The 23,720-nt window shown below is 37.2% G+C and overlaps 1 protein-coding gene across 1 annotated transcript in view; it reads left to right on the top strand.

Moving 5' to 3' along the window:
- The window catches only part of MS3_00002291 (uncharacterized protein), a 38,117-nt gene extending 14,959 nt beyond the window's left edge, over window positions 1–23,158 (top strand). Inside the window, exons 9-15 of the mRNA XM_051209863.1 lie at window positions 2,770–2,899; window positions 8,156–8,291; window positions 11,304–11,512; window positions 12,744–12,929; window positions 15,897–16,130; window positions 16,248–16,663; window positions 18,332–23,158. Of these exons, the coding sequence (XP_051075335.1) occupies window positions 2,770–2,899; window positions 8,156–8,291; window positions 11,304–11,512; window positions 12,744–12,929; window positions 15,897–16,130; window positions 16,248–16,663; window positions 18,332–18,530 (1,510 nt within the window). The 3' untranslated portion in view covers window positions 18,531–23,158. The remainder of the gene's footprint in view (window positions 1–2,769; window positions 2,900–8,155; window positions 8,292–11,303; window positions 11,513–12,743; window positions 12,930–15,896; window positions 16,131–16,247; window positions 16,664–18,331) is intronic.
- Window positions 23,159–23,720: the final 562 nt, after the last annotated feature.

Below are 23,720 nucleotides of genomic sequence, written 5' to 3'. Positions count from 1 at the left end.
ATCTTCAAAAAAGCTCTTCATTTCTAGAATGATCCCAACAGTTCTATCTGAATCCATCTTTTTACTATACGAACAAAAACATGAATAATATTAGGTATCTTCAATCACCTAGCTTCTTAATATGTTACACGCGATGGTAAGTCAATTGGACTAGTGGTTATATTTCAACTTCTTTGATAGAATTTGTTCACCACTGAAAGAACTATATAAACATGACAGAGTTCACTACACAGTACTTAATCAATTTAAGGACAAATAAATTAATCAGGAATAATTTGTTCTCTTTATTTACTTAATTAGCTTGTTACCCTCGTGGAAAAGCATAGGCCTCCTACCAGCATTCTCCATGAAACTTTGTCTTGAACAATCCTTTCCAGTTCCTATTCATCCTTCTCATATCTGATTCCAATTCCCGATGCCATGTGTTCTTGGTCTCCCACTCTTCAGTTTCTCTTCAGAATTGCAAGTTAGCACTTGCCTCGTGATGCAGTTTGATGATTGCCGCAATGTACGTCCTATCTACCTCCGGCGTCATTTCCTAATTTCCTCTCCAAATGGAAGTTGGTTTGTCCTCTCCCACAGTAGGTTGTTGCTGATGGTATTCGATCAACGGGCATTGAGTATCTTGCGTAGACAGTTGTTTAGAAATACTTGTATGTTTTGATGATAGTTTTAATAGTTCTCGAAGTTTCAGCTCCGTACAGTAGAAGTGTCTCGATGTTCGTATTGAAGATTCTCACTTTGATGTTGGTCTACAGATCGTTGTTTTGAATTCCACATGCTATCCAACCGTAGGAATGCTGCTTGTGCTTTGCCATCCGCTTCTTTCCATCTGCACCGGATCCTCCTTTTTGTGTTTGAGGATCCTGCTTTTTCCTTTGTCTACATTGAGGCTTACTGATGCATACACGGCTGCTTCACTGGATATCTCCACCTGGATTCGTTGGTCTTTATGAGGTAGAAGGGCTAGTTCATTTGTGGAGTTCAAATCGTCTAGTTTGTATTCAAGCTGTCCATTGTGATCCGTGCATCTCCTCAGATGTGGAGGTCTCTGTGATCCAGTCAACCACCAGAAAAAAGGAAAAGGTAGAGAGTGGTCAGCGTTGTCTGACTCCGGTCCGTCGTTGATGGAGTGACATCTATAGAAAGATGTGTGTGCTGCTTCGATGTCTGTGGATTCATTGGAGCTGGCCTATTCAAGAGTTCCTCGAAGTGCTCTACCAATCTGTTCCTCTGTTCTTAAATTTCACTGATTGTCTCGTCTTCCGTGTCCTTGACTGGTCCCTCTGGTTTACTATATTTCCCTACCAGTTTCTTCGTTGTATCATATAGTTGTTTGATATTTCTTTCTGTTACAGCTTTTTCCTTTGTCATTGGTAGGTGTTCCACGTATTTATGCTTGTCGTGCTTCGATTTGGGCACCCGGACAACATAACAGCCTTGATGCCAATCAATGATAACTACAAATGACCTGATTGTTATTGTATGTCTCATATGAATTTGGTGCCCACTTGTGCCAATGTTTACGTGTTCAAGTAAATAAATAACTGAGCAAATAAATTTCTACTTGTCAGTTCTTATGCTCCTATTCACTTGCCTTCTTGTTTCAGTTTAATTAGCTAGTGCCTCGACGTTCTCTGTTCTTGTTCAGCTATTGTTAATTGCTGCCTTTTTGTTCAGTTGCAGCTTCTTGTAAAAGTGATGTTTATCATTGTCTTTGCTATCATCGGTGGGTGCATGACATTGAATAAATTCCATTGTGATTCCCTCATTCCTTGTTTTGAATGATGCTTTGATGATTGTGGATCCATCGAGATTCCCATCTTGTGAGTTCATTATGTGCTTCTATGAACAGCATCAGAGCAACTTTGTGAGTGTGTGATGCATTTTCCTCTTCGTGACCAGATTATAGCAACATCTTACCCTTATCCAGCCTTTTGGTGTTCTGTTTGATTCCAATGGGCCTCACTTATTCCGAGCAGTGTCAAGATGTGGTTGTTATAAAGGGCATCGGACTAGTGGCTTCAGAAAAATCTGGGCGTTTACCATGAGTTGTCATAATTCTTCTGAATGAAGATGCTTGAACTCGGAGGAACAAGTTGAAATAATTTAAATTGTGTTTTGTGGTTATTGTTGTTTCAGCGAGATTGTTTCATGTGGGATCGGAATTCTGACCCAATACCCAATCTTCCTCCTTTGTATGGGCTTGGGACAGGCAGTAACGCTGGAAGAGCTTCAGGTGTTTTTTCTCCGTATTTAGTTACCTAATAATTTCTGGTGTGAATTTCCTTTTCCATTAGTTTCGCATAAAAAATTCTTTACAAACTTTACAACTGATTTTAACACATAATATTTGCTAATTATTCTTAGTGCTGACAAAATTCTGTTAACCACTTTGTGAAATGGCTAGAAGTCAAACTGATTGACCCAATATTTCACCCCACCTTTGTTGTGCAATTAGCTGGTTGCAGATAATCGACTAGCAACATTAAAGCTAAGTTTCTTGGCACTTATCAAACATTTGTCGTACAGATGTTATTAATCTCAGACCTCTTATATTAGTGATAACTCCCTGACTGAGGTACACTGACTCACATTCTTGAAAATCATCTGACAGTTGGTTGAATTTAGTCCCGTGAAGCTCATCATCTTTGTTTTAGACGATGAGAATTCAGCATTTAAACTTTCTGGTTTAGGGAATACAATCTCACTAAAAGCATTCACCAGTGCTGAATACCTTTTTCCCTACCCTTATTTATGATCTTACAGATATGTATATCCATTGTTTGGAAGTGGAGCCCCAGTTATGACACTTCCACCGATTGCCGTAGCCAGAAATCAAGAGGTTATTCTTCCGCATGGGTTTTGTGCTTTCGAGTTTGCTGCATCGCCTGAAGAAGTAAGATTTGTTTTAATGAAGAAATCATTGTATTTTGGTTTACCAAGCTGGTTTGAGTTATACGTGTCTATCTTCGTAAAATTTCCACCTAGTATTTGACAAGACATCTTTCTAGAGTATATTTTATCATAGGGTTTTCGAACCACTGTACTTTATTCAATCCTGTGGTAAATTCTTTAAAATGAAACGAGAAGGTAAAGAAAACATCAGAGTAATCTCTTGAGTTTTATTTACCCTTCGAATCCATATACAGGACTGAATCTGAGGTTTTTATTTAGTAATGGAAATCATGCAGCATATTTCACATTTCGAGGGACCCATCAGTTGTATGTAGTTGTTGCACAGCAGACTGAATTAGTTGTTTTTTTCCGGTAGAGATGATCATTTACTTATAATCCCGATGATGTTTAGTCAACAGCTACATGAAACACTCATGAATGTTTTTAGGTAATGTTTAAGTCTGAAACCAACTTCGATATTTCTTGTGCTAAGTAGATGGAATTGTATAAATCTGTTAAGCTGAAGTGTTGTTGCCAAGGCTTATTGGTAGCAGAACAATTATTTAAAGCAAGTTTTTTAATAGCCATATAAGACTTCATTTATTTCTTCTTATTGCTCTAGAAGGTCACAATTTCAGTCTACGGTTGCTTTAAGGCTTTCAAAAGAAACTATTGTCAGAAACCGTCTGCGTTAGATTAAGATATCACTTATTTGTGACAGACCAGTTTCCGAAAGATTTCGTAATTCGGAGCTACAAATAAATTCATTCAAACTTAATCAGTTCGTAAAACTAACTCGCTTTAAGAATTACCTCCTTAAACAGCTCAGTGTTATGTATGTCAGCATTAGATATAGAATGTAAAACAAATCTCATTAATCCGCATAGTATTACCAGGACAAGTACTAGGAATAGTGAGCTGTTATACAATTTAACCAAAATTTCATAGTCTGTAGAACAGAGCTCAATTAATTTGCACATTCAGTAATGATAAGGAAGTTATATAAAGAACCACCAGTGTAGAGTAAAACTTACGAAGTGATTTTATAAAGCAAAAGTAACCCATACCTTTTAATGAGATCATGACAAACTTCATTGTCAGCAGATTATTTCCCAATTAATTTTACTCGAGCGGTTCATCATCACCATAGTCAGTCATTGTCAAGGAAGAACAAAATATTGATCCTAATATGAGAGTGTTTTTTATGTGCAAATGTTAGTTGATAAAATAACTAAGCTGACTTGTCTGGAAACGTGTATGAATAATTATATGCTCAAGATAAAATGCCAAACAGCATGGTAAAATACTTTTAATTACTTCAACCTTTTGAAATTAGTAAGGTTGGGACTAAATGTTAAGCACTGATCCTAACAGTCATTATAATTTGAAGGATTTATTTGACAACACAAACTTATAAAGTGACTAATTACCCTTAATGTTAGTAGTCTTCTGTCAAGTAAATACAGTTAATTCACATTGCAGTTCATATTTATGTGTGACCGGAAAGTTGTAAATAGTGCTCACATAATCTTATCGGGATTATGATGACTTCAGAATAATCTTAGACACTTACGTTTTCAATGGTTAGAACGGAAATTCAGTCAATGTATATTATTGATTGGTGGAACTAACGTAGCAGCTCCATTACTGTTACACAACTACATGATTTATTCTGAGTTCTAGACAGATAAATTAATCTGATTTTTTGGCGTCATTATGTACACATGTATTCGCCATTGTCAATTATACACTGGTTACCTCGGTTGTTTTTATGGGTGTATGCGTGAGTGTGTGTGTGTCTATCATTTATTCCGTTCTCCTGTTTGTCTGACTAAAAATATGGAGTCACGTTTGGTTAAATTGAGTTGATTATATACGTTTTATTTAAAATCGATGACCGAGGACAAATGAATTAAGTAAGGACTAGAATAAGTGTTCCTGAATATATATTTCAGTAATTGCATTCACTGAGGTGTACAATAGTAATAAACGATCAAAATGTAATTGGATTGAATGAAAACAGATGGACTGAAATAATATTAGTATTGTAAAAACACCAGAAATAAGCCTCTTTGTAACTGAATTGAATTTATATTGTTACTGGCACTGAAAGTCCATAGTCTTCAGTCTCTTCAGTCTTCAGTAATAAGGATAGGAGGTCTGTCGACCTATATTAATCCTTGCAGTTTGTAATACTGTGGAGGTCCAATCTCGTTTTGAATATATTAACAGACGGTGCTGATATTACGTGTTCCGGTAGAGAATTCCAGTAATTCACTACTCGGTGCGAGAAACGGAACTCCAGACGTAAACGGTTTGATCTCGGTTTTTGAACTTTCTTCGAATGTCCTCTCAAATGATCGGTTCTAGACGGAAGCAAAAGATAAGACATGTTAATACCAAGGTCATCGTTCAGTATACGATAAGTCAATATTAGATCACCCCGTACTCTACGGTAAGATAACGGAAATAAGTTAAGGTGTCTCAGTCTGTCTTCATAAGATAGGCCAGATAGACCCTGTACCATCTTAGTAGCTCGTCGTTGGACTCTTTCTAGCATATCTGCTTCATATTTGAAACAAGGACTCGCTACTTGAATCCCGTATTCTAAATGTGGTCGCACATAAATCGGGTATAGTAATCCAAACATTTCATCATCTAAATACTGAAAAGACCTACGAATTGACCATAATACCCTATAGCCTTTTGCAGCAGCAGCCTTACAGTGACTAGTCGTTTTGAGATCATTGCTTAATATAACTCCTAAGTCTTTGTAGTTTCTTGCTTTGGGTAGCACGAATCCACGTAGTGTATGGTCATACGATTCATCAGAGTTATTTAACTGCATCACTACACTCTTATTAGGATTTACTTCTAGTGACCACCTGTCTAACCATGCCACCAATGAGCTAAGATCGTCCTGTAATACTATTCTATCCGACATACTATGTATGGGTCTCCAAATCTTTGTCATCAGCGAAGAGTAGAACGGATGATTTTGCTACAGTTGGCAATTCATTTACATAAAGTGAAAAGAGAAGAGGACCTAGGATTGTGCCTTGGGGAACCCCACTTTTTACAGGTACCCACGAGGAGAGAGCCCCATTAACCCTTACCCTTTGTCTCCTGTCATGGAGAAAGTTACTTATCCAATCGACGACTGTGTAATGGATTCCAAAACGTTTCAGTTTGAATTTAAGACCAGAGTGGGAAACCTTATCAAAGGCTTTACTTAGATCTATGAAAATTACATCCACAGGAGCATTCCGATCCTTTGCCGCAGCCCACTCTTCTCGTGCAATGAGAAGATTTGTCAAGCAAGATAGGCCTTTCCGAAAACCATGTTGTGCCCTGGAGAAAAGATTTTGCCCTTCAACATAGTTTATAACAGATATCCGAATGATTTTCTCCATCAGTTTCACAACTGCACTAGTTAAGCTAACGGGACTATAGTTACTAACAAAATCCCTACTCCCAGCCTTATACACCGGACTTATTATGGCATCTTTCCAGTCTCTAGGACGTCTGGACTGTCTCAGAGACATGTCGAATAGTACCAATTTTTTGACCTGAACTCCTTTGGAGTTATCTGGTAAAATACTACGAATGTATTCTCCTAGCTTTTCTAAGTCATGCGCGTGTCTAGTTTTTGGATCAGGGTCGTTTGACTCCCGCAATTTGCTCACAATAATATTCGATGTTATTAGATTTTTCTTCTCAGTCACACCAGGATGGGTTTCACTCTTACCATCAGATCTTGGTAGTGCGATTTGTGGCTCACAATTTGAGACCACCAGTGAGTTACTAACTACCTGTGTACTGCTTACAGTTTTTTTTCTTTTCTTTTCGTTTCCTACGTACCGTAGTCCATTTTTCATCCCTCATAACACTGGGACTATTTGGAACGGTGACTGTTTTATCCAGATCTTCGGTTCCCATTAAAGGTGCATTATTAACAATGTCAGTACCAGGTGGTACTACTCCCCCTGTTAATGTCAACGAAGATTTCACTTTTACGTCGGTCAGAGTCGGTTGTTTGAGGCGTCGCGTAACAGCAGGTACTACACTGACACATTCGTCACTGTCAGTGCCCGTGTTGTCAGCGCATATGCTATCCTTCTTTTTACAGGCCAAAGCCAATAGGCTCATAGCCTCCTGTATTAGTAATGCCTTGTTGGCACAGCAAAACATGCAAAGCCAATGTGAGTTAGGCTTCGAACATCTTTTGTATGCGGTGGGACTTAAGCGGGTGCACATTTTGCGGAACCACTTATGGCATTCGTCGCACTGCATTCCCTCCTCCACAGGGAACAAACAGTTTGGTTGTCCACATTTGTGAGTACTACCAACCATTTTAGTCTGATCAAGGTGTAACACACAATATGATCACAGTATGAACACAAATGTCAGTCAACGAATAAAAGGTTACCACAAGAAAAACTTTAGCAAGATTTCAAACCTTAACGAAAGTACTTTGACACAGACACTCGTTTACCCCAACAGATATCGAAAATGAAAAAGCAGAAGGCAAATGTTTCAACTCCCTTTTGTAGGGCGTAACTCAACTATAGCCAGAAAAATATAGGCTTGATATGTGTGAATTGGATAAGTGACATACACACATACTCTCATATAAAAACAATCAAGGTTAATAAGCTAGTGATTGACAGGGTTAAAATGTGACTGAAGAAGAGTAAATAACTTGGTCTGTTCAGAAGCTAAAGTAACACATATGGGCTTGACATAGAACTAGATATAACAGATTCACGTATAAGGGATTCGAATCATTCACACAATTGGGAACAAATTAACCAAAATAATTGAATTAATTCGCTTGACAGTCATATGCTCATTCACACATCGTATTCTAAATTGAATATACAATTATGTTCATTTAACATGTCTATTATTAAATACCATAGTTGGCTATTTCTGTTGCTTGTAATTTCACTTCATCTCTTATCGCCGCCTACATTATCGAATGTCTAAAATAGACATTGTTCAAATAATTTCATTTTTGACTTTGTTTTATTTACGTTGTTATTATGGAGATAATATAAAGTCAAATATGATATACATTTTATTAACGTTATCCAACTGTTATGAAGTCAAATATTAACTTATGACTACATCAAGTTGTTAATCTATTTATGTATTTTTTTAAAAATAAAAATAAACTATATACTCATTTCTATTTACCGATCTATTGAAATAGCGTTTTTTTTTAAAAAAAATTTTTTTAATACTACAATCTTAGTTAAAAACTCGTCTTAATGACAATCCATTGAAAGTGGAATTTTTCGATCGATCACAAGGTACTTTAGCAACAGATTCCTTCATTGGATATTCCCTTATACCTTTAGTATCAGTCTTTGAATCATCAATTGTTAAAGGTTAGAATTTAATTTAAAACCTTGTTTAACTATATTTTTGTTATTGTCGCTGTCATTGTTAATCATTACATCACATATTGAATTAAAAAGATCATTAGAATTGTTATATAATATTAACATGATAATAGTTATGATTCAAGCATCCTAGAGATTATCTACAATTCCCTGATAGGTCCTGGGTCCGAGTCTCACGGGGTGCGGGATCGTGGATGCCTACTGCTGAGGAGTCCCATACTAGGGCGAAACGGCCGTCCAGTGCTTCCAGGTTTTCCATGGTTTTCTAGCTTCAATTGACTCATGATCTCAACCTGTGAAATTCCCTATTGATTAATGTGACCATAATTTTCATGTGTAAATTATATTTAAATGAAAAAGATAACTTAATAACCCTCTTACTTTTAAATAATGGTATTTTTTGTTTTCAAATTGCTTAAAACATATAAATAGTTTATCAATAGTGATTATTACTTTAAATGACGAGTAAACGGTTAGTTTCTGGTTTCTTAAGTTTAATTTTCTTAATGAAATATTTTTTCTAAATTAAAACTAAGTTGTTAAGTAGAAGGCTTAGTAAACCAAATTTTATCTTTTTTAGATTACTGTACTGAACTTTTCTTAGTGTATTATTCATTTTAACAATTGGTTGGTGGCTGGTACTGGAATCTTATTTGGAATTTTTCAATCGGATGTGCCTGTATGCAATAGTTAGTGTTGTAGTAGTTCTCGAAGTTTCAGTTGCGTACAGTAGAACTGTCTCGATGTTCGTATTGAAGATTCTCACTTTAATGTTGGTCTACAGATAGTTGTTTTGAATTCCACATGCTATCCAACCGTAGGAATGCTGCTTGTGCTTTGCCATCCGCTTCTTTCCATCTGCACCGGATCCTCCTTGTTGATCAATATGGCTATGAAGAGCTTCTCTATCAAGTGTGACTGAGTTGGTGCTCTCCATGTTGTGTTTAAGGATTCTGCTTTTTCCTTTGTCTACATTGAGGCCTACTGATGCAAACACGGCTGCTTCACTGGATATCTCCACCTGGATTCGTTGGTGTTTATGAGGTAGAAGGGCTAGTTCATTTGTGGAGTTCAAATCGTCTAGTTTGTATTCAAGCTGTCCATTGTGATCCGTGCATCTCCTCAGATGTGGAGGTCTCCGAGATCCAGTCAACCACCAGAAAAAAAAGAAAAGGTAGAGTGCAAGCAGCGTTGTCTGACTCCGGTCCTCACTTGAAATGTGTCTGTGAGCTGTCTTCCATGCGCGACTTTGCAGTGTAGTCTGTCGTATGGATTCTGTATGCTGTTGACGATTCTCTCAGCTACTCATACCAAAATGTCGAAGAATGTCCCATAAGGTTCTCCTATCCACAGTGTAAAATGCTTTCACAGAGTGAAGGGACTTGATGTATGATGATCATTTTGTTGAATGCACAGAAATTAGCAAATCTTCCGCCATTCTCGTTTCTTTCTCCAAGTCCATATCGTCCCATGGTATCTTCACATGTGATGTCGTCCATTTCAACCTGGCACTTAGGTCTCTTCCTGGACGCTTAACTATAATCGATTTAAGCCTCTCGTAAAACTGATGTTCATCATTGTCTTTGCTATCATCGGTGGGTGCATGACATTGAATAAATTCCATTGTGATTCCCTCATTCCTTGTTTTGAATGATGCTTTGATGATTGTGGATCCATCGAGATTCCCATCTTGTGAGTTCATTATGTGCTTCTATGAACAGCATCAGAGCAACTTTGTGAGTGTGTGATGCATTCTCCTCTTCGTGACCAGATTACAGCAACATCTTACCCTTATCTAGCCTTTTGGTGTTTTGTTTGATTCCAATGGGCCTCACTTATTCCGAGCAGTGTCAAGTTGTATCTCCTCATTTCCATAGGTATTTGATTGGTCCTCCAGATCTCCCACATTGTTTGGACATTCCATGTACCTATTTTGATTGTTGCTCTGGATTTTAAAAGGGCCCTCGGCTTCGAGACTTACAAAGAATTTGGTCGTTTACCATGAGCCGTCATAATTCTTCTGAATGAAGATGCTTCAACTCGGTGGATAGAGTTGAAATAATTTTAATTGTGTTTTTTTTTGTTAGTGTTGTTTCAGCAAGATTGTTTCATATGGGATCGGGTTTTTGACCCGATACCCAATCTTCCTCCTTTGTTGTGGGCTTGGGACCGGCAGTAATTCTGTAAGAGTTACTGGTGGAGTTATTGTTGATATTCAGGACTGCAATTATTCAGTCTTGGTGGCTATATTTGCTTTTTGATGGTTTTGCTTCAATACATTGTTATGTTTCATATGTGGCAACACAAATCCGTCTTAAAAATTGAAAAACATCTCATTCCTTCGCAGGTTATTTATCACATATTTCGTGATAACTCCCTCTCTGACTGAGACTTAGGATTGAACATTTGTCCTACATTCTACTACTGGCTACATACCATATACACTAAGAATTCTAACCCAACAGTAGCCGAATAAACTGGAGTAATGATAACAACAAAATAATGTCGAGACCCAAAATGGTTCATATTAGTCATCCCAAAAGTAACGATTTAATTTTATATGACAAACAACAATTCTTGATTCACATATTACAATTTTAAATGATGTACTCTGCCTTGAATCTGGCCGGTTTTATGGATGATTAATTTAGATTTATAATTGTAGAACTTGAGAAATATTGAAAAGAATATTCTTCCTTCATATAATTGTGTTTTAATATCAAGATATTCTACGACCAATGCCATAATTCTTCTTATTTCACCGCTACTCTCTTTTACATAGGCTGTAAACACAAATTCACATGAGGGTATTGACGTGTTTGGTATAGGTCCCACGTTGATTTTCATTTTCGACATATTGTTTCCATTTTTAAATATAACCTACTCGAGTTCTGATACGCTTTAAGTTATCCTCACATCTTATGTGTCATATTATTAATAAGATGTACAATTTCAATATTGAATTGAACAGTTTTCATTATTTTTGCTTTATTCCAGCCACAAAAGAATCGTCTACTTTAGTCAGACGTATAAATGATAGTGTTGACATGTTAGCTGAACAAAGCAATACAAATGAATTAAAAGTTGTTGGACAACTTGTCTATTCATTACAGTTAGAAGATTTCGGTGCACATAATGTAGATAGTAATGCATCTGTATTGGATATGACAAAGGGATTAGTTCATCAAATAAATGATGAAATCAAGGTAAGTGATGCAAACTTTTCTTTAAACTTGTAACTCAATAGTAAAATGATTTATCACTTTCTAAAGTTTGAAAAATTTCGAGATTGTCTTCATGGCTTCAGCAGTAAAATTGACTGAGAGAATATCAAAGATATAAAAATGCAGGACAGTTGTTTTGACGTGATTTTTGCACTTAATTAATTGGTTGTAATTGAATCAATGCATAGATCAGTAACATTATCTTCTATAAAATGTTAACTAAGATTCCTTCCACTGATCAAAGAATAATAATATGAAAGTACTTGACTTATTATAAAAAATCTTTAACTGTTTGTTAGTAAGGAGTATAAATTAGACTAATTTTTTCATGATATGTTTCTTCGGTAGTTGTTAGTATTTCTTTGATATGGTTCAGAACCCGTTTCAATGAAGCAGATGTATTGACTCACTGTCTTCCCTTAATTGTTGTGTTTTGAAGTCATCTTAAACATTTTATTAAGCAAATTCATTCTTCTCGAATCATACTGTCTATGCTTAGTCTTTCTTTTACCACTTAAGAAACTGTTACTATTAGTAATCCAATGTTTACCTTGATAATTTTATCTCGTTGTGGTGATATGGTCTGGCAACTTGAACCGATGTACGTATTTCCTAAGTTTTAGATTACATGTGACTAAGTAAACAATTTTTCTATTATACCTACTTTGTGGTCAATCCCATAAATAGTTCAAATTAAAATGTTACCACCAGTGAAGTGCTACTACTGTTTTGCAAGTTCGTGTAAAAAAACATCCCTGTTGAACACAACATACGTTGTCGTGTCTGCTACAGCCAAAGAATCTACAGTCCACTTTTGCCTGTAAGGTTCTGCACCCTCTAGACAAAAAATGATTAGTGATAAGTTCAATAATTTGGGTGTTTCCTAATCCTTTATCTTGATCGAATCCTATCAATTTCAAGTCATATAGCAACTGACTATAAGTGATGAGCACTAATTCTCGTATATTATGATTGTTTGAAACCCTTATTGTCTGACTTCGATTATTATAAACGTTATTCAGTCTTTTCAGATATATAGAACCCTAATCTCGTCCTCTACCTGAAGTTGTAGAAAACGTATATCAGCAATAAACGTAAAGAAATAAATTAATACACTGAATAGGAAATTAAATTTACTTATATTATTATCTCTTGCTTTCATATCATCCAAATATGTGTGATGACAACAACTATGCTACTTACAATCTGATAGTCTGAACCATCAGATATACGATCAACCCGTGAATATCAAGTGGCTATTGAGTTGGAACTGTGGCGTGCAGCAGAAGAAGCCAAATTTACTGCTCAATTAAAGAAACGAGAACAGACACTGATGGCTACACTTGCTGAAGAATGGCATAAAAGAGATAGTCAACGCGAAATTATATGTCGTAAAAAGGTAGGTTTCTAGTCATTTCTATCGGTACATAGCATTTACTGGAGAGAATCACGATCCGGTATACTAAAGTTCTTTTAATAGTAGCTAATCAATAAGTGTGAAGATGCCACAAGTACGTGGAGTCTGACAACACCTTCTATAATCTAAGCGTGCCCACACAGTGAAATCAGGAGTCACAAGCGTAGAGGTTCGAAGAAATATTTGATAGGTTATCAATATATCGAGAAGTGACTGATCCAAACTGTCTAGCGGTTGTAGAAGTTGAGCAAAGCGTTCCCACTCGTGATCTGGTACGGATGCGTGACCGAGAGCCTTCAGCTAGGTGAGTTCATAACAACTAATGTGGTCAGCATCAAATGTCGAAGACTTACAGAGCTATTGATTTCGGGGATTTATTTATCGCTACAAGTGCTTCTACTTTATAACCTTGCAAGGCTGCTATTGAATGCTATAAACTCCACCTATAATTGGGTTACAAACTTATACATAACTCTCAACGCCTGATTATAGTGGTAATTATTGATACGCTGATATAGTGAGTTGATCAGAAGTAGCCAAATGAGGTCAACTGATGATAATCACAAATGAGCTGACGGACAAATGCATATGATTGGCTAAGAAATGGACTCATTTTCCATGGGCTAGAATTATGTATATGAACATTTAGCATGTTAGTCGGTATTTCACTTGAACTGGTGTACGTACGTACGAAGTCCTACGTTGTTGCTGACTGACTGTTCGGTGTTTCAATAGATTTCCTCACTCGCTCAATAGTCAATTTTGGGGGTTAGCGCTTAGCATGTTGTATTCTAGTATCAGATCACGGACACCCACATAATAATAAAAGGTATCATTCAACTACGAAGATGGGGGCGATTGGTCAAAATTGTTTGTTATTAAAACCTGTGCTGAATAAGTACATAAACTTCGTGAAGACTAACAATGTTGACGAAGCCAGATTTAATAGTGAAATTCTATTTGGATTAGGAATATTGGATGGTGATTGTCAATGTTACTCACTGTCACCGTATCTGTAAAAGCTTATTAAAGACATACTCTCAGGAATAACGTTTTTTCAATCTAAATTGTGAAGGTTCGATGTTTTACCAGGTCATTCACCTATCGATGTGGAATGTGCAGATGACTTTGTTCTGCCTAATGAAGATAAAATGCAGTTTTTTGATCTCATTGATAAACAAGACAAACCTGTCTGGTATTCTTCTCCCTCCTTTTAAATTCGAAATGACTGGTCTGCATCAATCCCTAGTGTTATAATGTTGCGTTAATCATGCTCGATAATCCGACTGTTAGATAAAGGATCAGAAATAGATCTAAACGAAAATTTGTTATTACAAGATACAAAGGGCAGAAAAATAAATTAAAATATGAATATTTACTTGTATAAGACGCGTTTATCTGCATTCTGACAAATCACCGGATTGAAATATCGCATAGTCTAGATATAGGAAGAGGGATAATTGAGTACAGTGACCCATTACTTATTTTGGAAGTCTCGTTAACCTTAGCGAATTGGTGTCTAATGAGACTTCGACACGGATGTCGAAAGTCCGCTTGACATATGCGTTTGCTGAACAACAGACGAGACATAGATGGTAAAACTGAGACTTGATACCAGTCCATGTCATGTTGTTAGATGTAGACTACTTGACCGTAGTCCATGCGGTAGCTGCGACCAGTCGTTGGTTAGCATGGCTCAGAAGGGATCATAGGCGCGCAGATGCACCCATATTTAATTTCCTCTTAAGTTTTGAGTAATATTTTGCGCTTTCGATTCTCCTTTTTCTTAGAACCATATTATTATTATATAATTTTCACTATCATTGATAATACTGTTATTTCGACCCAGTACTTATTCATAAAGCTGTACTTAAGACCTAGGCTAGGACACAATTGATCATGACTGATTACAAAAAATGAATACAACACTTATCATACGTTTTTATTACCCACAGCCCCTTATGATAATTGATGGTGTTTTACAACACTAATTATTAAATTCTTTTAATGAAGAAATACTTCTAAATAATATCAATGTCAAGGATAAGACAGTCCATCATGATTGAAATTTTGTTACAACAAAGAACATTAAGTGACGACTGAATCAATGAGTAAGAATATCGTAAGAACGACCTAGTTTCATTCCATTCAATTACGACTGATAGAAACATAGGGAGGTTAGAATGTAGCACAATTTAATTGTTTTCAGTTTACCAAATTAGTTACTGTATACTATTGTACATGTTTTAGTCCTAAAATTCTAACTAAGGATATTAGGAATATAACTGTCCGACCAAATGAAACACAATCCAACCTATGAGAGTTAATGTAGCTCACCATAAAACATGTTCGCCACATAAGTTCCTTACAATACAAACTGGTTTGTCGCAATTAAGTAAACGAATTGATTCAACACAAAATTAAGAATAAGATTTACCTTTTTACCACATTCATAGACCAATGGTTTTCTATATCTTCTGGTCGTGCATAATGGGTCGGTGAATCCCCGTTGACCAAATCTAACAAATTACCGCCTACTCCGAAGAGCTACCTGGACTAACATAGGGGTACGTTGGGGAAACAAAAGACCTAGATATCGCATTGCTCCACATAGTATTAATTTCTGCTGTCAGGAGCTTCAAATCATAAATAAAGTAATACACTAACCTCCCTCAGAGCTATCAATGTTAATATTACTCCTAATTTTCCACTACTGATATTACTATTTAAGACTACTTTTCATACGGTTGATTTCTTTTTGTGGTGACGCAGACCGTGACATCTTTAGTCGATATTTGTCTCAAAACCTATACTATTTATGATTGACTGATACGACGGAGACTACTCCTAGGTATAATGCAATATAAATGCTATGTCTCTTCATCAGTTCTTTTGCATAAATGAGATAAGAATTTAATTTACTCTTCATCTCACTCTACGTAAATTTAGCTTTCTGAATATCAAGCTCTGGAGGAAAAATTGCGCAATACACTCATTGAACTTGCTACTAGAGAGCGTCAGCTAACCGCAGGTGAGGCAGAATTGGTACGCCTGAAACAAGAAAATGCAAGGGAATTGGAAGTTAGACGCAAAGAATTGAATCAACAGTCTCAAGTTCAGATTCGTGATCTAGAGAGTCAGATGAAATTGGAGAAAAAAAACTCTGAGCATTGGAAGTCACAAGTAAATTTAGTGATATTCCTCCCTTATAAACTGTAATGTTCTTACTGTTGGCTTTGAATCCAATTTACAGATATACTCTATATAATTATAAATATTGCACTTCTATCTCATTTACAGATAGTTGAATGGCGAAGTAAGTATGCTTCTCTGGAGGAAGAGAATAACAGTCTAAGAAGTGAAATAAACGGCAGATTGAAAAAGTCGGTAGATAACAAAGCGTCTAACGAAACACCTTCAATAAACAATGAAGTAGCCCGACTGACTGCAGAATTAGCAGTTGCTCGGGCTACACTGTCCGAAACAGAATGCCGTTTAGTTGAAGTAGAACGTGGTCGAGCAAGATATCGTCAGTTATGGACGAAATCTCTGCATGAACTAGCCAAGGTAAAACAAGAAGCAGATGAAGCTACTCGAATTTCACTGGCACAAAAAGAAGCAGAACTTGAACAAATAAAGTCTTACTACTTAAATGTTGATGAAAAACGACCAACTAGCCAAGATTTAAAAGAACCGACAGATGGTAACTTGGAACGGTAAGTGAATATTTGGAATGTCTATTAATCAAGTTGGCTTACGCAGTACTACATGAGGAGTGTCCCCTGTTTTTAGAAGAATTTTAATGTAATTTATAGACTAATAGAAAATAATTTTTAAATGTGCCACTTTAAACAGATGAATTGAAGAACTTAAGGCAATTTCAGCGAAGAGAATTTCTCCTTTGATCGTTGCGTTTGCTAAAACCGTACAATCGTACTTAGTAAGTGTAAGAATTAAAGATAAAGTAACACAGTTAAGATTTTCGTCACTGGATTGTTTGCCAAGCACAATAAATAACTGTTAAGCTATACCAAATGATATAGCCGAAGAGAAAATCCTCGACGCTAAAATTATCTTGGATTGTTTCTCAATATGTCAGTAGATGATGCCCAGTTTTACCTAATACGCTCTACCTCACTAACTATTCTTCTGAAAATATTGTAACTTATTCGCAACTAAACTCATCAGTTATTTAGCCATCTTCTTAGAGTTGACGCTTCAGTTTTGTTCATTATGGGGCTTTTGCACCATAGGTAACTTTCTCGGTTTATATTTCCCCTTCTGAAATCATACATGCACATATATTTCCTATGCTGAATATGCTTTCCGGTGATTTTCAGCGTTTTGTAACATCTAAATGTAACATTTGGTGAACTGAAGCGCCATTAGACCAGAGTTAGGACAATCGCGATAATTTCAATGTTTTTTCCACAGGACTGAAAGTCTGTATACATACACTCATATTGTTTGCAGTTATGAAGTTGTACTACTAAGTAATCGCTTACAGCGTAACAACCATCAAACATTGAACGATAGGACGTAAATAATTAATACGGATGTTTAGTGTTTGACGTAAAACAGAGGGGTTATTCGCATAAACGTGGGGCAAAATAAGAACTGTAAAATATATTATTCTCACAATCATTTATTCGTCTAAATGCGTTAGAATTTGAACGTAATCACAGACTAAATTGGTGTACAACTGTAGTCAGTTGTTCAATATTAGCCAAACAAAATTTTCAACAGTTATTAATTTTATTTTAATCCCTTGCTTCCATGTTTCGTACGGATTCAGATGATTAATACACAATAAGTGGACAGCAAATATTTGTAGGATTGATTGACAGGATACAGATAAATACTTTCACGAATATACTGAAATGAGTGACGATTTGAAAATTTTGAGCAATATATTGAGTTACGATAAAACACTGAATGTATTGATACGTAAGTTTGGATGGGGTCGTTCTGTTATTGATCATGGTTCACAATACATCCACAAGGTGATTAAATGGAAATAGATTCTCAAAGCAATACTAACATCCCAATACTTCCCCTAGTCACTTATATGTGTAAAGAGGAAGAACAGTGTAGTTATATGCAACATTAAGGTTTGTTACTAAGGTCCAGGAGTTTACTGTTTAATTTTTTAAAAGTGCATAAATTCTGTTTACTTTCGTTCTAGGTGATTGCTTTTTTTGAAAAAATGTGAACTATATCGCATTTCCCGCTGCTGTTTTTCTTGACCGACACTCTACATATTATCTTCCTTTTATAGGTGCACCAACCTAACAAACTAGACCTTTTTAAACTAACTGAATAATTTCTCAAAATTTACTTCCAGATAAGATTTTATTACAGTAGCTATATATTTTGATTTTTAGATCCAAAATGAATGAGGAAATGACTACTGAAATAAACGTTTCTGATGTAAAGTCTGTGGTGGATGAGAAAATCGAAGCACAAATAACTCGGCTGATTGAAGAACGTGACGGTCTACTAAATACTGGTGTTTACGAAAATAGTGATTCTTTAATTGTTGATCTTGATCGACAAATTAGATACCTTTTAGGGAAAATATAATTCCATCTATTTGCTTTTTAATAAATACAAAGCTACTTGTAGTCAAACAAGTTGTGTATGATAGATCTAGTTTGCACTTTACACACAGATATGACGAGTTATGATCGACATGCCAGACCTCACCCCACGTATAATGAGCTACTAGCATTTGTCTCCTTTCAATAAAAGATGTGCATATAATCGACGGATGTCATATCTCAGATCATATGAACTTGTGGAATAAGCAGTTAGAAATACTCCTGTGAAAGGTAATATCCCGCATGGTTATATAGCAATGCTAACCGGTGCTGGAGATGGTTGGAAGAAAGTTAGGGGCGGCCAAACCAAAACGTGGCATCAGTGCTTGAAGTCACTAACTTCTAGTCTTAGCCATGTTGGTAGATGCAGACTACGTGGTTGAGGTCCGCGTGACTATCGTAGCCAATGTTTGAAGACCCCGGGTGACATGGCTCAGAATAGATCACAATGGCGTCGGTGTATACACTCTCTATCTTCCCTTAAACTATGAGATTTAAATCGCTTCATGTCTTTCTACCAACTAATTCTTTCTTCCCGTACTATATCCTTATATGCAATCTTTCTTTTATATATTACCACCTCTGAATTAACTACTTTTATGGTATAGGAGTTGGTTGGAAGAAAGCTAGGGGCGGCCAGACCAAAACATGGCACAAATCCATGAAGTCACTGACAAGTGGACTGAGTCATGTTGGTAGGTGTAAACTACCTGGTTGGAGACCGCGAGATGATAGCAACCGATGGTTAGAGACCCTGAATGACATGGCTCAAAATCGTTTGCAATGGCGCAGGTGCATTCACCCTTTGTGTCCTCCCACATTCTAATCTGATTTCTTTATATCCCTTTCTCGTTTCTTCTCTTCCCAAATTTATTTCACTATTATACTCTTTAAATAACATCTCCAAACACTAATTTTCCCGATTACTGCTTATACTCTTATTACCTCTACCACAACGGGATTTGAGTCGACCATTGCATCTCTGTGCTAATGTGGTGTGGCAATTCGAACTGATGTACGTACGTACGAAGTTCTACGTTGTTACTGACTGACTTTTATGAATCCGGTTTCCATCTTGTGTTAATGAGGCATGGCAACTTGGACCGATGCATATATGTGCCTGGTCCTACGTTGTAGCTGACTGACTGCATGATTATACTGTGGTTCGAGCATTAGGTCAGATTGGTAGTCAGTGATTTTGCGGAATTATGTCGAAAACAAAGCAATAGGCACCTCAAAAACACTTGGTGGTAAAGCATGGTTTGCGTGCCTTAACTGCCTTAGCACTTCAAAGGACAGAAAAGAATCCTGAGGAAGTTGAACAGTCGCCTAAGATGTCTAAAACATTACAATTCATAAGTAACTTCATCAAGTAGCCGTGATCATTTACTCTAAGTTGGTTGTTTTTCGGTGTGAAATAGGCTGTTGTATAGCTTATTCACCCAACTTATGACAAAACCAAGCGTAAAGATGCACGACAGTCCTGGTGGTTCATAGCTTCCCATAAGCCTCGATATAACTCAGTATCCAGGGGAACCTCCAGGAAGTTGTTGTAATTGCTCATTAGGCTTTTCGGTTGACGTTGGCCGGCGACAAGACAAATATTCGGACCGGTGGAGCTCGATAGCTTTCCCAATTTTCCTTTATATACCTTCAAATTAAGCACAGGACTTCTATAGAGTCTGAGCTCTTGTAACTTGGATTACTTGAACCCGTACTTACTTTGAGTCAGATGAGCATTTCACTTCACCTAGCTTTACTGCAATATCACGATTTTTTACAAGGCCAAACCAAGTTCGTTACTTATCAGTACAAAGTTGTGATTATTGAGCGTTATTAGAATTATCAAGTGGTCAGTAGTGAGTAGCTTAGAGTGGCGATCTTCGGGGTTCTAGTGTGAAGCTGGGACTAGTGTTGTGGGTTAATTACCCACCGAAGACAATGGATGGTCGCGCAATATCTCGGACTGACTGAAGTTATGCATTAACACGATTAAATGCCGGAAGAGCGGTCTAGACGTTAAGCGTTCGCACACGAGAGCAGAGGTCTTGGTTTCGATTCATACGGGTGGAGTCATGGATATGCACTGCTGAGGTGCCACCTACTAGGGCAGAACGGCCGTCCAATGCTCCCAGGTTTTTAATGGTAGTCAATCACTGGTCGCTCTATGATTTCAACGAATTCGTCAGCTTATATTTGCAACTAAGCACTTCCCCGTCATGATTTATGAGACTGATAAACATCAATTTGAAAGTACCCGTAAGGGTGTTCTCACTATTCATTTGCGAATACTTGAATGTCCAGGAATTCTTACTTCTTTTATTGTGGAGAAAAGCGACAAACTGTCCTCACCTTCAAAAAACTATTCCCGAATTTATTTTACAATAATGGGGACATCACAATTAGGAGAAAATTTTAAGACAACAATATCGAGGTAGTTACTTAAAACAAATGGTCTACGATATACCTCTTACGGGTGAACGAAATCGAACTCGGTGGTTCAGAGAAAAGCATAGGCGAATGATGCCGACTCATTCGACAAGCAACAGTTTGGATATTTTGGGGTGAAATACATCGAGCTGAAAAGCTCTCAAGAACTGTACGTAAATTGCACGCCAAAATGCGAAATGAATAAATGGAAGTGTTGACAATAATCGACAGCGTCAATGCTTAGTAATTGTAATGTGACTGAGCTGTATAATCCATCCACAGCGTGGGAGGCTTCATTATTTTGCTTAGCACTAACACAACGTAACATGATCAAAGTGAGCTGACACAGCAGAGACAAACATTGTAACTAGTTCTCGAAGTAAAAAACCCCTTACAATAGCAGCTCACAAAAAAAAGTAAATAACTGTGCTCAGTATAAAACAACATAGTAACGACAGGCCGTACGTTTAGGACCTACTAATTTATTTGATCCGCCAATAGTCTGCATACTCCTGTGATCTAAAAACGCTTCTGGATTTAGTTATCTTAGTACCTTGTGTGATATTGCCTATCTAATTAGATGAATGCGCAGTGACGTCAGGATAACCTATCAGGTAACACAGGAACTCAATGGCCGTTAGCATATTCACTAAGCGTACCATGTTTTTGAAACACAAGTTGATTTTTACAACTCAGACATGGTTGAGAATTTAGAATGAAAACAGGTAGCAGTTTGTGATCTAAGTGTGAGGACATAATGTGACTTACGCAACCCAACTATAAATGCCTTGACGCGGTGGTCGGGCTTGCCTATTGTGATGACCCAACCGAACTATATAGGCTGGAACATATGTTCCTGTAGGTTCTACCATGCCAGGCAGGTCGATTGGAGAACGGTAAGACTAAGAGCAGCAACTCAAGGTCTGAGGGCAAAGTCGTACTGCTGACTGTACAGAGGTGTGACAGCAGTAAGGTGTTTCCTTCAGACAACCAGCATGACAGCGATGCTGCCTTCCCACAAGGAGGGGTGGGGTTAGAAAAGGTCGACCCTAAAAATCTCACACCTCACGGATTTCCGTCTCCGGCGGTAAGGCCCTTTGAAGAACGGAGCTAACACGTTAAAAACATCTCGCAAAAAGACCGTGCGCGACCGGCCTCAAGCAGTTGTCCCTTGGGCTCTGCGGTCACGCTCCCAGGTCGTTAAGACCAACAATAATCTAATTTCCTTTTCAGGCTCCTCAAGAAATACCCTTCCACTGTGTGGGCAGCCGGGAAGTGATATCAGCGCTCGTACCCGTAACAGCACACGAGACCAAGTTGGTCACATTCAAATCCTAACTGACTGACATTTCAAAAGGATTTGATAAAATTATAGCACCTAATTCTCCCAAACAAGAACGACCGACTAACTACTTCTCAGACGGTGAATGAATGAAAGGCAAAAGCTATCAAAATATTGGGTCAAGAATGGAATTAGAGATTGAATTGTACAGCGAACGAAATCGCGTATAATGATAATAAATCAGCCCACAGCTATAGCTATGTGAAACTAAACTAGGTAACAATTCATTTATTAGGCACGCGTTCCGCCAACCAGTCATAATCTACATGTGCTTTCGATCCCAGATGATATTCTAGAAGTCGCAAGGAAAGAAGCTTATTTACGACACTTAGTTACATAACTGTGGATGACCATGTGTTTCCGATGCGTGATGAAGATACAGGAAACTTTCAAGAGTTTCGGAAGTCGTTGTATTACTTTTTATATCACAATGAACTACATACTTCAATTATGCTACATCATTTGTTTATTCAGCGAGAAAGCCTCTCTAAAAATTATATTAACGTAATTGTGCTACCTCATAAAATGCAACTTCTTCATCCGTTAACCTTTTCCTCCGAAACCTCGGGTTAATAAGAGAGGCTTCTACTGCCAACTCTGGAGGCACTGATGATTTCACAACAAACGTTGAGTTGATGCGAGTTTGTGAATCCCCAGAATTTCTCGAACTTGAAGAGAACATATGTTAGTCGTATAAATTACATGTTTATGGAGTTTTTCAATTGACTGCGGAACTTTATTAGTGGCACATGTTTCTTAACCTAAGAGACATCTATAATAGTTACATTTATCTCACCAGGACAGTTAGACTAGACATTTTCAAGTGACCGCGTGTTTTTGAAATGGGCAGTGCCTACGTACGTGTTGTGAATTAACTTTGCTGTATTGTATTTATTGCCTCAAAAGCATACTTGATTTACTTCAACGTGAGTTATTGTGGCTGTGGCATAAAGTTTCCTTCTATCCGTTTTGTGCTGAACTACACCCTCAAGTCTTGAGAATAAGTGTGCAATATACAGATTCAGATTTGTGTAGTAAGGACAGAAGGCCTACGGCCTATGTTATTCCTTTTCTAGAATGCTTCTGTGAGTGTCCAGTCTTCTCTTGAAAGAGTCAATTGAAGGTGCAGACACCACTGCTTCATGTAGCAGGTTCCAAGTATTGATGACGCGGTGTGAAAACCTGTATGCCATGGGTATTTTGTTCGTTCTTGGCTTTTCTACTCGCCTGCTATGTCCTCTAAGGTGTCCCGATCTAGTGGGAAGAAAGAGAGAGAATAAGTTAGGTCCGAAATCATTTCTCAGTATTCTGTACATCAAAATTAGATCTGCCCTTAGTCTGCGATAGGACAGAGTAAAGAGGTTCAGTTTTTCAAGCCGCTCTTTATATGATACACCCCGG

This window comes from Schistosoma haematobium, chromosome 1 (assembly GCF_000699445.3).
Source record: "Schistosoma haematobium chromosome 1, whole genome shotgun sequence".
Classification (NCBI taxonomy): domain Eukaryota; kingdom Metazoa; phylum Platyhelminthes; class Trematoda; order Strigeidida; family Schistosomatidae; genus Schistosoma; species Schistosoma haematobium.
The sequence above is the reverse complement of the archived record's forward strand: the minus strand, read 5'-3'. Positions and strand labels throughout refer to the sequence as shown.